At 47.9% G+C, this 16,474-nt stretch overlaps 1 protein-coding gene across 3 annotated transcripts in view; it reads left to right on the top strand.

Moving 5' to 3' along the window:
* Positions 1–16,474, top strand: part of SMARCE1 (SWI/SNF related, matrix associated, actin dependent regulator of chromatin, subfamily e, member 1) — an 86,433-nt gene that overhangs the window by 1,979 nt on the left and 67,980 nt on the right. For 2 of the 3 annotated variants that reach the window (XM_030221160.1, XM_030221163.1), the window contains exons 2-3: positions 3,598–3,640; positions 6,129–6,172. In XM_030221160.1, the coding sequence (XP_030077020.1) occupies positions 3,634–3,640; positions 6,129–6,172 (51 nt within the window). In that variant the 5' untranslated portion in view covers positions 3,598–3,633. Of the gene's footprint in view, positions 1–3,589; positions 3,641–6,128; positions 6,173–16,474 lie in introns of all 3 variants that reach the window. The other variant, XM_030221162.1, reaches the window with a different exon arrangement.

Below are 16,474 nucleotides of genomic sequence, written 5' to 3'. Positions count from 1 at the left end.
GCAGTAACCCTGAGCTACTAACCAGTTAGCTTGCAGTAATGTGGCTGTACTAACTGATTAATGCAGGAAGGTCTGCGCTAGAGAGTTGCACGGGTACAGAAATCTTACCCATCCCCACCAGAATTTATCTCATCCCAAACCGTCCCCACAAGAATTTAACCCATCCCTGCAAGAATTTAATGGTACATAAAAGAAAATTCCGGTCGGTTCTCTGTCTCTGGATTTGAGCCACTGCAGACAAGGAATGAATGGAAGTTGGAACACTCTGGTGCGCACATGTAAGATTTTGTCTCTGATTCACTGGCACTGTGTGCTGAGAGATCGCCACATGCACGCACCAGTAGGTCAGGTGACATCTGATTCTCATGCCTGGGTCAGAGCTGAGGTCTGCACATTAGCCCGGGAGCAGAAAGGATTAACAGTAACATAGTAAGCAATGACAGATAAAGATGTGAATGGTCCACCCAGTCTGCCCAGTAGTCACACTCATTCAATTCATGATTAAATCAACAAGTGTGATGTTATATACTTAATTATGGTCATTCTTTGGTGTTTCTGGGACATAGACCATAGAAGTCTATCCAGCTCTATCCTTATGTTCCAACTTCTGGAGTTGCTGTCAAAGCTCACTCCAGTCTATTCATCTTCTCATTTGTGAGACACAGACCATAAAAGTCTGTCCAGCACTGTCCTCATATTCCAGCCACTGAAGTTGCTGTCTAAGCCCTTTCCAGCCCGTCCTAAACCAGATTGCCATATATGAGACACAGACCACACAAGTCTGCCCGGTATCGGCCCTAGTTCATCACAGCCAGAATCACCAATAAGTGTCACTTGACACATCCACACACATGCAGCCATTTAAGGTTAGGTTTTTTTTATAACGTCTATTTTCTATTTAGAGATCCTCTGTGTTCATCCCATGCCTTTTTGAATTCCGCATTTGTGCTGTTAAAGCAAGGAGGAAGAGGGGGAGGAGACAACACTCAAAGAACTTGGTAATCGGTAGATGAGAGGCTGGTGAAGGTGCAGCTTACACTCCCACAGGAACTGCTTCCGTCCCCGCGGGAATCCCATGATTCCCGTGCAGGTCTCTAGTCTGCTCTCTTCCCCCCCCCCCCCCCCCCTCGATACGCCTCCTCCAGCAGCAACAACAACAACAACAATTTTTAGCGCACACGAATTCAGAACTTTGCAGGACATCTGAGCATGTCCCGTGGTAAGACGTTTTACTAAGCTGCAGTAAGTGCTAGTGTGCAGCTTATTAGGACCCCTAAATGTCTTCTATCTGGATTTGTACATCATGCTCCAACTATATTCATCCTAACTTCTTTGAGACTTGTTTTAAATTGTAACTCTTGGCTCCAGCAGATCAAAACTTTGATTTCTATCACATTAAAAACATTTTTGAAGACTCTTATAATGCGCTTTGACTAGATTGTGAGCTCTGTTATGTGTTCTTACTGACACACAACAGAAAAGGAAAAAACAACCCTACGTATAAAATCCAAGCAGGGAAAAGTAGGTATGCATGAATAGACTTCCAGTCCAACCAAACAGACATATAGTGGTACTGAAGAAATTTATTGGTGAATATCAATAAACATGCAAGCAGACTCAACGTGGACCCGTGTTTGGCGCTCATTCTGCCTTTGCAGTCATGCATCTTGAGCAGGGCTTGTTTTATCATGATGTATCAAACAAAACAAGCACCACAAGGGTGCAACGGATTACCACTGAACTGTACGGGAAAACCAAGCCTTTCTTAAGATACATGACTCCTGAAATGGCTCTTTGGTTGGAGTAGAAGACTATACATGCAACTCTACTTTTTTTCTCCATGTGTTCTTACAGTATATTTAATACTTACAGGAATAGTTAATTGGGTGGGGGGGGGGGGGGGCGTGTTTAAGGATAGGGCAGAAAGGGCTTGTCTAGAAATTCCTTTTGCAGAAAGGATGTTCTAGAAATTCCAAAATGAATGAAACAATTGAGGAAACTTGAAACTCAGCCAGCATCTGCCAAAAACAAAACAAAAATTATATATATTACACTGTAAATATGTTGAAGTCTATAAAAAGAATTTATGCAGCATATGTGGTGGTAGCCTTTAAGGTTTTGCATGAAAAGAACATTAAGAATTAGGTAAGACTGAGAATGAAAGTCTGTTTACTTTTACGATAATGATGGATTCAAGTAAGTTGCTACGTAGCACAGATTTTCTAGTTAGAGATGTCTGAACATATCATCTGTGTAATGGATTACTTTGAAGGTTGTAGTATCTGCTACTGGACCAGTAATATCATTACACCTGGATTTTACTGTATATAGACTTTCAGGGTTTGATTTCCTAGGGAACGGTACAGTATAAGGGGTGAAGTGCTTCAGGGTACGAAGGAAGAGAGGGACTTGGGGGTGATTTGTGTCTGATGACCTTAAAGCTTCCAAACAGGTAGAAAAAGCGACGGCCAAAGCCAGAAGGATGCTTGGGTGTATAAAGAGAGGCATAACCAGCAGGAAAAAGGATGCGATAGTGCCGTTGTATAAGTCTCTAGTGAGGCCCCATTTGGAGTACTGCGTGCAGTTCTGGAGACCACACCTACGGAAAGATATAAACAGGATGGAGTCGGTCCAGAGGGTGGCTACAAAATTAGTAAGCGGTCTTTAACGCAAAAATTATAGGGCCAGGCTTATGAACCTCAACATGTATACGCTGGAAGAGAGGAGGGAGAGAGGAGACATGATAGATGTTTAAGTATATCAAGGGCATTTATGTACAGGAAGAGAGCCTTTTTCAACTGAAGGAGAGCTCTGGAATGAGGGGGCATATGACAAAGTTAAGAGGGAATAGGCTTAGGAATAATCTAAGGAAGTACTATTTGACAGGGTGGTGGAGGCAAGGAATGGTCTCCCGGTGAAGGTTGTGGAGTCGAGGACTGTTCCAGAATTTAAAAACGCATGGGATAAGCATGTGGGCTCGCTTAGTAACAGGAAGAATTAGGGGTTACAGAGGATGGGCAAACTGGATGGGTCATATGGCCTTTATCTGGGGTCATGTTTATATATGAAGAAAGGTTGAACAGGTTAGTGTGCAGCTTGTAAAAGAAAGGGGAGAGGATGGTTTATACAATAATGTGTGGGCTGGAAAGATTAAATAGGAAATTTATAAAACCTTTCAGACAATTCTAAATCAAGAAGACACTCCATAAAATTAACCAAGAGATTGAAAGCGAATATAGAAAGTATTTTTTCATGCAGTTACATAATGGAATCATCTGTTGTCAGAGGATGTGTTTAAGGCGACTAACACAGCAGGGCTCAAAAGATATTTGAACTTGTGGGGGAAGTCCATAAAAATTATTAGCCAGGTAGACTTGGGGAAAGCCTTTTGTTGTCCCTTGAAATGAGCTATGAGAAACTGGATCTACTTTTTGGGGTCTTCTGGGTACACGTGACCCGGACTGGCCACTGTAGGAGTCAGGTTCCTGAGCTTCATGGACCTTGGTCTGACTCGGCATGGCTTTTCTTATGTTCATCTCTTTAATATAATTTTTCCAGCTGTTACTCATGGTTCTGTTTTGTTTTTTCACATTTCAGATCCAGTGTCATCAATCTGAAGATTAAGGTTTCAAAATGTCAAGTAAGTAATGTAAAAAATTTTTATTCAGGATGGAGGTTAAAATTCTGATTTTACAGAGTGATGAAAGTGGTTAAAATACCTCCCAAGGGAGGCAGCTGTTCGTTGTCTGCAAATTCAGAAGGCCTCCAACAAATTTTATCTTTACTTGCTCCTAATAAAATAGAAGCAAAGCCAGTTCTGTGCTTGGCTGTTCACAATGGGCCAGTTGCCCATTAGTGTTTCAGGTTTTTAAAGTTCTAGTAAGTTGACTCGGGTTTGTGTTCCCAATGAAGTTGACATAATTGTACTTTTATTTTATTACTGTTTCTTATTTAACTTGTTTCTCACTTAGAAAACAACATTAAATAATCAAGGGATCCTTTTACTAAGGTGTGCTGAAAAATGGCCTGCGGTAGTGTAGGCACGTGTTTTGGGCACGCGCAGATCCATTTTTCAGTGCGCCTGCAAAAAAATGCCTTTTTAAAATTTGTGCCGAAAATGGATGTGTGGCAAAATCAAAATTGGCACGCGTCCATTTTGGGTCTGAGATCTTACCGCCAGCCATTGACCTAGCGGTAAAGTTTCAATGCGGTAACCGGGCGGTAATGACCTACGTTCGTCAAATGCCACTTGGCACGCATCTGAAAATAAAAATTATTTTTTAGACATGCACTGAAATTGAAATCACCACAAGAGCCACACGGTAGCTGCTTGGTAACTCCATTTTGGCGCGCAAATGCTTACACAGTAGTAAAAGGGCCCCCAAGTAATGTCAACCAAAGGGATCCTTTTACTAAACTACGGTAATCAGGCGTACCACAATAGTTTTGGCATCTGCACATGCTTCCCATGTGCTAAAAAATAATAATATAGATATATATATTTTTTTAGCACTGGGGATGTGTTTAGGGTTGGGAGTCGCCACACATTATTATTAGCATTTTTATAGCGCTACCAGACGCACGCAGCGCTGAACACCTGATACAAAGAGACAGTCCCTGCTCAAAAGAGCTTACAATCTAAATAATACAGACAGACAAGACAGTTACGGGTGAGGGAAGTAATGGGTGAGAAGGAAGGAAGGGACAAGGGGAGGGCAATTGAGTAGTGGCTAGGAGCTAAAAAGCAGCAGTGAAAAGGTGGGTTTTCAGCATAGATTTGAAAATAGGTAGATATGGAGCTAGACGTATAGGTCCAGGAAGTCTATTCCAGGCATAAGGTGCTGCGAGCGAAAAGGAGCGAAGCCTGGAGTTAGCAGTGGAGGAGAAGGGGGACGACGAGAGATTTGTTCAGCGAGCAGAGTTCACGGGGAGGAATGTAGGGAGAGATGAGAGTGAAGAGGTAATTGGGGGGCTGCAGAGTGGATGCATTTAAAGGTCAGAACGAGAAGTTTAATCTGAATGCGGAAGCGGACAGGGAGGCAGTGAAGTGACTTGAGGAGCGAGCTAGTGTGGGTATAACGATTCTGGCGGAAAATAAGTCATGCCGCAGAATTTTGGACAGATTGGAGAGGAGAGAGATGGCTGAGCGGAAGACCAGTGAGAAGTAAATTGCAATAGTCCAAGTGAGAGGTGACAAGGGTGTGGATAAGGGTTCTGGCAGCGTATTCAGAAAGGAAGGGGCGAATTTTGCTAATATTGTAGATAAAGAAACGACAGGTTTAGGGCCTAGAAAATAGGTGTAGTTAAGAGTTCATGCACTAATGGCCAAGCGTTAATGAGATAATTAGTACATGGCAATTATTGCCAGAAGGGAAAATGCACCCATTTTACAGCTGCACTGAAAGTGGCCTCAGCACGTGAGAAACCCAGGTCACTTTATAGTGCAGCTTAGTAAAAGGGTTCCAAAGTAAATGTTTTAAGCAATAAATCTTCATCAAGTAATTTCTTAATCTGTCTCAGTTCCCCACAATGTGGAAATTGTTCATTTAAAAAGTCTTGGATTGACTTCTCTTTCGTGGCAACCATGATTTGACTTTTTACACTGTTTACCCAAAACAGTGTAAGTTGCAGATTTCTCTGTTTACAAACTGTGGACAGTTTAATTTGCCTCCATAACAGAGTGCTGGTACTGATATTTAAAGGCCAGAAGAAATCTGATTTTAACAGAAGACCAGCAGATAGACATTAAAAAAAAAAAAAAACAGATTGCCATTTCTGGTCATATGCAGATCAAATATTGGTCCCATATGTGGCATCTAAGTATACATACTTGGTCCAATTAAGTTATCATAATCTCCAAAGTATTCACTAGTAATTCAAATACACTGCCACTAGAGGTTTTTTTATTTTTTTTTATTTCTGTGATGCTGGACACTTGATGTAAGTTTCATATACTGTAATAGTTCTATATATTCATAGGTACTTAGTGATAGCAAACACTTTTCACTAGGTCTAAATAAATTGGCAAATTAGGGAGATTGGCACCATTGTCACATCTTAATGTTATTTTTGAATTGTTTAGATCAAGTGTATTTATTTATTTATTTATTTATTTATTTTTAAAACAGAAAGGCCATCTTATGCCCCATCTCCAGTCCCAGCTCCCACAACAGTGAGTATATTGACTTTCCTACCTGGTTAACAAAATCATTACTTCTACAAGATGGGAGTTGCGTAAGACAAGTACATAGGGCTAGGAAAGGATAGTAGATGACATGGATGGACTGACTGGATGAACCATGTGACCTTTATCTGCCTTCATTTTTTTTGTTTCTGTCTCTGTTTTTTGTGACATACTAAACATTACAGTGCAAAACGACTTATTTCTGACAAAGAATTGGACACTGGGGTTTAAGCGTCTGAAAAAGTGTGATGAAACTGATACAGCATAATGCCAGGTGTGCTGATTGCATGGGAAAAACTTGATTAATGCATGATGGATGCTACAATTAGATGGTGGTGTATACGCCTTCACACTTGTGTTTCTGCTTGGGGAGGACATTTTGAGCATGTTCTGTTACTGAACTTAACCATATTACTTTGGAGGAGTAGCTCTTGTGGGTTGTTTGGTTTTTTTTAGATTATTAATTGAAAAAGGTCACAATTTTTAGCCGAATGTATGCTGGACAACTGTTCAGTTATAATTTTTTTGAGTCTTGTATTTTACAAGGTATGTAACAGCATTAGGGTGTATTTGCCATGTTTTCAATACATCTGCATGTGTATTGAAAACTTCACTTAGAGGTGCACAGTAAATCCGATGAGGTAAAATTCACTGGTTCCCTTTCTTCCATTCACCATGTAGGGTAAGCAGTGAAATCACACTGATGTCATGTTTGCATGGTAGAAAATTAGGTAATCAGCAACTTCGGGTGGTCAGTTATGCAGTGTTGGCTTGATGGCAATTTTGTGCCAAAGTAAACCAAATTTGTTTACATTACAGTATTAAACAACAAAGTTAGATGACAAAATCAAGGAGTTCCCTGTTTTCTAATCGCCATATAAAGCTGTTGATTTTCTACTGAATGCAAACCATAAATAACACATTCCATATCATCATGCTGATCAATCCATAGACTGGTGGGTTGTGTCCATCTACCAGCAGGTGGAGATAGAGAGCAATCCTTTTGCCTCCCTATATGTGGTCATGTGCTGCCGGAAACTCCTCAGTATGTTCTCTATCTCAGCAGGTGGTGGTCACACACAGCAGCAGCTCTGGCTAGGTCTCCAAGCCTAATTTTTAGGTTTTGTTGAGTACCTGGGGTTGAGGGCTCTTCTTGAGCAAGTGCAAACCTGGTGGTGCCAGGTCCCTCCTTTTCTCCCCCCTCCCGCTGGCTTCGTTAAAAAAAAAAAAAAAATTTTTGACGTCCTTAAGGGCGTTTATTTCAACGTTTATTTAAACGTTTATTGCAGCTACTCACTGGGACACCAGTTCGTTACAGCTCGGAGCGAGAAGCAGGTAATTTTTACCTTTTTATAGCGGGCAGGGGGTTCCCCGATCGATCTCCACGTGGCCTATGGCCTCGGAGGGCGAGGGCGCGAAGAATCGCTCCCCGGACCGCGTGTGCGCTTCTAGCGGGGATGCGGGGGTCTTAAAGTCTGATTCACCCTTGGGTGTCAGTTTGGAGGCCGGTCAGTGTCCCGGGTCTTCCTCCGGTGCGGCGGTTTTTCCCGCCATAAACGCCCATCCCCCGCTGCTCGCCTCCGCCATCTTGGCCGGCCACTCTGCTCGGACGGCTTCTTCTTGGGCCGCCCTTGAGCTGGGAGACGTTAATGCCATGGCCGCCCTTGATTTGGGCGACGGCAAAAAAGCGGCTAAAGTTAAGCACCGTTCTTCCCGCGCGGCTCCTTCACGGAGTGTCGCGCCGGACGCCATCTTGGATGCGCAGCATGTTTCTCCCCCGCTCTTGCGAGCGCCGGTTGAGGGTGCGTCTAGGGCTGTGGCCCAGGCTGCTGAAGTGCACAGTCTGGGGGGTTTCTCCCCCGAGTTTATTTTGCTGCTGCATCAGGCCTTCCTTATGCAAAACGCTGCCCCTTCTCCCTTGTCCGATAAAGGGGTTGAGGCCCCCGGAAGTAAACGCCCTCGGGTGGATTCCCAGGCCTTAGAGGACTCTGTCTCCTCTGATGTAGATGAGGGCAGCGTATCTGAGTTCTCCCAACGGTCCTTTGGGGATTCCTTGGAGGAGACGGATTCCCGCTCGGATGGAGCGGATGACCCCTCTGCAGCGCGGATCTTTCACTCAGAGGATTTGCCCAACCTGTTAGTGCAGGCCATGAGCATTTTGAAGATTTCCTCTCCAGAGGACGTCTCTCCCTCAGCCCCTGTTGGCTCCGCCATTATGCTGGGGACGAAGCGCCCGCCTAGAACCTTCCACGTGCATGATGCCATGCACACCTTAATTTCAGCTCAATGGGATGTCCCGGAAGCGAGCCTCAAAGTGGCTAGGGCTATGTCCCGCCTCTATCCTTTGCCTGAAAGTGAACGGGAGGTCTTTCTTTGGCCTACCGTGGATTCTTTAATCACTGCGGTGACTAAGAAAACGGCGTTGCCGGTGGAAGGTGGCACGGCCCTAAAGGACGCCCAAGACAGAAGATTGGAGGCGGCCTTAAGGTCGTCCTTCGAGGCGGCTGCCTTAAGTTTGCAGGCCTCAGTTTGTGGCTCCTATGTGGCCAGGGCGTGCCTGACGATTGTGCAGCGGGCTTCCCCCTCGGATCCTTCCTTGAGGGCTGATTGGCCGGCCCTGGAATCGGGCTTGGCTTATTTGGCAGACTTACTGTATGATGTCTTGAGAGCCTCGGCTAAAGGTATGGCTCAGACAGTCTCTGCGCGGCGGTGGCTTTGGCTGAAGCATTGGTCTGCTGACCACGCCTCTAAGTCCCGCCTGGCTAAGTTGCCTTTTAAAGGCAAGCTGCTCTTTGGGGTCGAGCTGGACAAAATTGTGACCGATCTCGGCACGTCTAAGGGCAAGAGGTTACCAGAGGTCAGGGCTCGGGCCAGTGCTCGCCCCGGTAACTCCAGAGGACGGTTTCAGGAAGCCCGTCGGTACCGCCCGGGCAAGTCAGGCTCCTCTGCCCTCTCTTCCTTCAAGAGGAACTTCTCCCCCAAGCAGCATTCCTTTCGCAGAGACCGCCGTCCCGGAGGTGCGCCCTCCAGTCCTCCCCCAGGGTCTCGTACCCAATGACGGGGTCCTGGTCCATGGCCCAGTGCAGATTGGAGGACGCCTGTCCTCGTTTCTGGGCGAGTGGACCAGGGTAACTTCAGACGATTAGGTGCTGGAAGTCATCAGAGACGGCTACAAGCTAGAGTTCTGCCGACCCTTAAGAGACGGGTTTGTACTCTCTCCCTGCAAGTCTCCGGACAAAGCTGTGGCAGTGCAGCAGACCTTGGACAATCTGATCCGCCTGGGTGCGGTCGTTCCGGTGCCAGAAAATCAGCTTGGCAAGGGACGTTACTCCATTTACTTTGTGGTACCAAAGAAAGGAGGTTCTGTACGGCCTATCCTCGACCTCAAAGGGGTCAATCGGGCCTTGAAAGTTCGGCACTTTCGCAAGGAGACTCTCCGCTCTGTTATAGCGGCAGTGAAGGCAGGGGAGTTCCTGGCATCCTTGGACATCAAGGAAGCGTACTTGCATATTCCCATCTGGCCTCCTCATCAACGCTTTCTGCGTTTTGCAGTCCTGGGCCGACACTTCCAGTTCAGAGCCCTCCCGTTCGGGTTGGCTACTGCTCCGCGGACCTTCTCCAAAGTAATGGTGGTCATCGCGGCCTTCCTGCGAAAGGAAGGAGTACAAGTCCATCCTTATCTGGACGACTGGTTGATCCGAGCCCCCTCTTATGCAGAGTGCGGCAAAGCTCTGGACCGGGTGATTGCTCTTTTGAGCTCCCTGGGGTGGATCATCAACTGGGAGAAAAGCCAGCTGCGCCCGACTCAGTCCCTGGAGTATCTGGGAGTTCGATTCGACACCCAAGTGGGCAGAGTGTTCCTGCCGGACAATTGGATTGTCAAACTTCAGGCTCAGGTGGACCAGTTCCTAGTAGCCTCTCCGCTTCGGGCTTGGGACTATGTGCAGCTGTTGGGCTCTATGACGGCCACGATGGAAGTAGTGCCCTGGGCCAGGGCTCATATGAGACCACTACAACACTCTCTGCTGCAGCGCTGGACTCCGGTGTCGGAGGATTGTGCTGTGCGCCTTCCCTTGGACCCAGCAGTGCGCAAGGCGCTGAGCTGGTGGCTGAAGACAGACAAGTTGTCTGCAGGGATGCCTCTTGTGACCCCGGAGTGGATTGTCGTCACGACGGACGCCTCTTTGACGGGCTGGGGAGCCCACTGCTTGGGAAGGACAGCGCAGGGGCTCTGGTCTCCTGCAGAGGCAAAGTGGTCTATCAACCTCCTGGAACTCAGAGCCATTCGGTTGGCGCTTTTGGAGTTCCTCCCGGTACTGGCGTTGAAGCCAGTACGGGTCCTGTCGGACAATGCCACGGCTGTGGCCTATGTCAACCGCCAGGGAGGTACCAAGAGCGCCCCTCTAGCCAAGGAGGCCATGAATCTATGCCAGTGGGCGGAAGCGAACCTGGAACAGCTGTCAGCGGCCCACATTGCCGGAGTCATGAATGTCAAGGCGGACTTTCTCAGTCGCCATACCTTGGATCCCGGAGAGTGGCAGTTATCGGCTCAGGCGTTCTTGGACATCACGAAGCGCTGGGGCCAGCCGAGCCTAGATCGATCTGATGGCGTCATCGGCCAATTGCCAAGTGCCGCGCTTTTTCAGCAGAGGACGGGACCCTCGATCTCTGGGAGTAGATGCTCTTCTCCAACAGTGGCCGACACAGGAGCTTCTCTATGTGTTCCCGCCCTGGCCCATGTTGGGCAGGGTACTAGACCGGGTGGCAAAGCATCCGGGCCGGATAATCCTGGTGGGTCCGGACTGGCCCAGACGTCCCTGGTATGCGGACTTGATCAGGCTCTCAGTGGACGACCCTCTGCGGCTGCCAGTGGAGCAGGGCCTGTTGCATCAGGGTCCCGTGGTGATGGAGGATCCCTCCCCCTTTGGTCTTACGGCCTGGCTATTGAGCGGCAGCGTCTGAGGAAGAAGGGCTTCTCAGACAAGGTCATCGCCACTATGCTGAGAGCGAGGAAGCACTCTACTTCTACTGCTTACGCCAGGGTTTGGCGTACCTTTGCAGCGTGGTGTGAAGCAGGCTCACTTTCTCCCTTCACTGCTCCAATTTCTTCAGTGTTGGCGTTCCTGCAAGAAGGTCTGGAGAAAGGCCTGTCGCTCAGTTCCCTTAAAGTCCAGGTAGCGGCTCTGGCTTGCTTCAGGGGCCGCCTGAAGGGTGCTTCCCTGGCTTCGCAGCCAGATGTGGTACGTTTTCTCAAGGGAGTTAATCACCTGCGCCCTCCTCTGCACTCAGTGGTGCCTGCGTGGAATCTCAACCTGGTGCTAAGAGCCTTGCAGAAGCCGCCTTTTGAACCCTTGTCGAGGGCATCTCTGAAAGACCTGACGTTGAAAGCAGTCTTTTTGGTGGCTATCACTTCAGCCAGAAGAGTTTCCGAGCTCCAGGCACTCTCATGTCGAGAGCCTTTTCTGCAGTTCACTGAGGCAGGAGTGACTATTCGCACAGTGCCTTCCTTCCTGCCCAAGATTGTTTCTCGCTTCCATGTGAATCAGCAGCTCTGTCTCCCTTCCTTTCGTAGGGAGGACTACCCAGAGGAATACTCTGCTCTCAAATATCTGGATGTGAGACGAGTCATCATCAGATACTTGGAAGTGACCAATGATTTCCGGAAATTGGATCATCTGTTTGTCCTGTTTGCAGGTCCTCTTAAGGGTCTGCAGGCTGCTAAGCCTACAGTGGCAAGATGGGTCAAGGAAGCCATTGCAGCGGCTTATATGGCCGCAGGGAAGGTGCCGCCTATCCAGCTGAAGGCTCACTCCACTAGAGCTCAGGCGGCCTCGATGGCAGAGGCCGGGCCCGTCTCCTTGGAAGAGATATGCAAGGCGGCAACTTGGGCATCGGCCCATACCTTCTCCAGGCATTACCGCTTGACTGTGGTTGCTCGGGCGGAGGCCCGGTTTGGAGCTTCAGTGTTGCGGTCAGGGATTTCAATGTCCCGCCCTGGGTGAGTACTGCTTCGGTACATCCCACCAGTCTATGGATTGATCAGCATGATGATATGGAAGGTAAAATTATGTATCATACCTGATAATTTTCTTTCCATTAATCATAGCTGATCAATCCATAGCCCCTCCCAGATATCTGTACTGTTTATATTCTGGTTGCATTTCAGGTTCAGTCTTCAGTTCCTGTTCAGGAGGACTTCGTGTTCAAGTTTTTTCAATTAGATTCTTCAAGAGTTGAGACGAATTTGTGTTACAGTGAGCTGCTGCATTCCTCTCCCCTCCGTTTTACGGGGCTGGATTGAGACATAAATTCTGCCGGCGCTCCCTCCCGCTTCGTGCGGCTGTAGGGCAGCTTTGTACCCCTCCCGCTTCGGCGGTGTTAGGGTCAGTCAGCTCCTCCCGCGGTTGCGGTTACAGGATAAGCCAGATCCCCCCGCATCGGCGGGGTGGTGTCCCTCCCCCGCTCCGCGGGGATGAGCTGGACGGATTCCCCTCCCCCACTTGTGTGGGGATGAGCTGGGTTAATTCCCCTCCCCCGTTTCGGCGGTGGTGAGCTGGGCAGAGTGTCCCTTTGTGGGTGTAATTCTCTAAGTGCTGAGTCCTGCGGATGGAGCTTGGATATCGACATACTGAGGAGTTTCCGGCAGCACATGACCACATATAGGGAGGCAAAAGGATTGCTCTCTATCTCCACCTGCTGGTAGATGGACACAACCCACCAGTCTATGGATTGATCAGCTATGATTAATGGAAAGAAAATTATCAGGTATGATACATAATTTTACCTTTCTATATCCAGATCAGGGGTGGGCACCAATGGTCCTCAAGGACCAAACTCAGTCGGGTTTTAAAAATTTCCTCAATGAATATGCATGAGATTGATTTGCACATACTGCTTCCATTGTAATCAAATAGATTTCATGCATATTCATTGTGGAAATCTTGGAAACCTGACTCGGTTGTGCCCCTCGAGCACTGTGGTTGTGCACCCCTGATCTAGATATGTGGGGGGGGGGGGGGTAGGAGCAGCAGGTACAACCCTAGCTATCTTTCTGGGTAGACTGGATACCACACTGGTCTTTTATCTGCTTTCATTTACTATGATTTTTTCTGCAGCTTCTGGTTAACTCTGGTGTGGATGGCTCCTGGCCCAGTTGGAGAACTGGAAATCAGTTGAACATGGAGAGAGATTCTTTTTTTTGGGAGTTCCCTTTTAGGGGGATATTAAGAGGAATGAGTCTTTCCTCCCCCCCCCCCCCCCCCCCCCTTCTTCACTCCTCTCACCCTTTGGTTATTTTAGCTGTTTTGATTGGGGGGGGGGGGGGTCCCTCCTACTTGTTTCTCCCTTCAGCTTACTCCAGGATCAATCTCTCTCTTGCTAGATATAGATATATATTTTTTCAAATAAATAGATAAAAAGAATAAAAAGTTGTGGAGACTTTATTTGGCAGAGGCAGCAATGAGGTGAGCCATTTCAGCCATACCCAGGGAAAGGGTCAGTCTTGCTTAGCAAGGGCGGTTGTTTTTTTGGGACCTAGGCTGTGAAGAGTGCAGCTGAAGTTAAGCGGTGGGCATGGCGCTGAGATAATTTAGGCTGGCGTCATGGCCTGTAGCTTTCAACAGCCAGTGGCAGTGTGTCTTCAGTGGCAGAATGAAAGTGCCGGTAGAGCTGACAAAACACTGCTTTTGGTGCAGGAGTCAGCAAAGTCATTGGGGCATTGCAGGGCTTGCCCCAGTGGAATGATTTTGAGTTCAGATCATGCCAGGAGCCCATAGTATGTGTGACATTTGGAGAATCAGTTGGTAACATCCCTGGGGGGGGGGGGGGGGGGGGATTATGTTGGGAAAGCTGTACGGAGCCACTTCCCTTTAGAGAAGAAATGCAAATGGTGGCCATTTTGTCTTCCCTTTCCTGGTATTCTGTGTTAGAGTCTAATGACTCAACAGCAAAGAGCTCCTTTTATTGTTCCCTGGAATCTCTTGGCATTCTCTGGCAGGAGGGGAACTTTTCCCTCTGAATTTGTTTTACTTCTGCATAAAAGGGGAGATTCTGTATATGGCACCTAAAAAAAAAACTGACGCTGAAATCAGTGCAATATATTTAGGACCTGATTAAAGAATGTGCTTTGCTGAAGTTTCAGCGCCTAAACTTGCAGGCATCCATTTATACCAACGAAAACGTGTCGTAAATCAGGGCATGTAGATTTAGGCACACTGGGCCATATTATTATTATTATTATTTATTGCATTTGTATCCCACCTCTTTGCAGGCTCAAAGTGGCTTACTTAGTTTTGTTATACACAGTTAATCCTGGATGTCAGGTACAATTATTGTTGTGCAGAGATTAATTAGGGGAAGAAGTAAAGAGAAGAAGGAAGGAATTTAGTAGGAATATTAAATGATGGGTTTTCAGAGGTGGATTAGTACAGTTCTGGGTTTTCATTGTAAGCTTTGTTGAAGAAATACGTCTTGAGGGATTTGCGAAAGATAGTTGTTTCGTTGATTGTCTTCAGGTCTCTAGGTAGTGCGTTCCATAACTTCGTGCTCATGTAGGAGAAGGTGTTCTCTGAGGACAAGCAGGCTGCTTGTTCTCACGACTGGGTTGACGTCCACGGCAGCCCCCACCAACCGGAACAAAACTTTGCGGGCGGTCCCGCACGCAGGGCACGCCCACCGCGCTTGCGCGGCCGTCTTCCCGCCCGTACGTGACTGTTCCCGCTCAGTCCTTTTCTTTTCCGCGCTGGAGAGAGCCATGTTCGTCTCTCTCTCTGTCAGCCCTGGAAACCGGATCGCGTTTTCGCGCGAATCTTCTTCTTTTTTCGTTGTTCGCGTTTTCTCTTAGTTTTCTTTTATAAACCAAAAAAAAAAAAAACGCTGAACTTTGTTTTCCCTCGTCTCTTAGCGGAGGCGTCGCGTTGCGGCCTTGTGGCCGTGCGGTCGATTTCTTTTCGAGGTGTGATTTTTACCGCCACCATCGACGACTTTGATTTCGCCGACGCGATTTTTCCGTCGATGTCCTCGAAGGTCCCAAGTGGATTTAAGAAGTGTGGTCGGTGCGGCCGGCATATCTCGCAGACCGACACTCACGCTTGGTGCCTCCAGTGCCTCGGGCCGGAGCACGATACCAAGATGTGTACTTTGTGTCTCGGTCTCCGGAAACGGACGCAAGTAGCGAGGCAAGTTCTTCGGCACCGTCTTTTTGGAACTTGCGCCGGCCCGTCTACTTCGACGGCATCGGTATCGACGGCCGGTTCTTCGGTACCGGTATCGATGTCCACGAAATCGGCACTGATGGCATCGACCCCAGGAGCACAGGTCCCGTCGGCCCGCCGGTCCCCCTGTGAAGGCAGGGGTGAGAGGCCGCGTGGGCAATCGGCCCCGGTCACTCCCTCTACCCAGGGCCCTCGGGACCGAACCCTGTCGAACCCGGTCCCTCGAGGCCGAGGGGGATCGACCTCCTCCTCCTCAATTCCACCAAGCGCCGATGACGGGCATCGCAAGAAGATGAAGAAACACCGTCATCGGTCGCCCTCGATGCATCCGGCTCCCGGCGCCGGAGATGAGTCGATGCCGAGGAAGCAGCAGCGTCGAGAGGAGAGGTCCCCCTCTGTAGTAGAGGTACCGCCGCGTCAGGGTGCCAGCACTTCGGTGCAGTTGGGGAAGTGCAGGTCAAGAAATTTGCGGGATGATTTTGAGGCGTTTCTGGGAGGTAGGTCCACAAGGTTTAACATGTAGATTGGGGCGTCTGCGTGAATGATTTTGTGTACCATTGTGCAGATCTTGAATGCAATACGTTCCTTAAGTGGGAGCCAGTGAAGTTTCTCTCTTAAGGGTTTTGCACTTTCATATTTGTTTTTTCCAAATATGAGTCTGGCCGCAGTATTTTGGGCAGTCTGGAGCTTCTTGATGTTCTGCTCTTTACAACCTGCGTACAGTGCGTTACAGTAATCACCATTGACTGTACCAGTGTGCGGAATATGTATCTCGGGAAGAAAGGTTTAACTCTTTTGAGTTTCCACATGGAATAGAACATCTTTTTCATCGTGTTTTTCACGTGAGCATCGAGAGTGAGGTTTCGATCTATGGTTACTCCTAGAATTTTCAAGTTTTGCGAAATAGGCAAGGAACAGTATGGTGTGGTTATGGTAGGGAAGCTTTTTGTATTATGTTGTGAGGTGAGAACAAGACGTGTTTTCTCTGCATTTAGTTTCAGTTGGAATGCATCTGCCCAGGAGTGCATTATTTGGAGGCTTTGGTTAATCTCGCTGGTGATTTCATTTTGATCGTGTC

The sequence above is a fragment of the Microcaecilia unicolor genome, chromosome 12, assembly GCF_901765095.1.
Source record: "Microcaecilia unicolor chromosome 12, aMicUni1.1, whole genome shotgun sequence".
Classification (NCBI taxonomy): domain Eukaryota; kingdom Metazoa; phylum Chordata; class Amphibia; order Gymnophiona; family Siphonopidae; genus Microcaecilia; species Microcaecilia unicolor.
The sequence above is the reverse complement of the archived record's forward strand: the minus strand, read 5'-3'. Positions and strand labels throughout refer to the sequence as shown.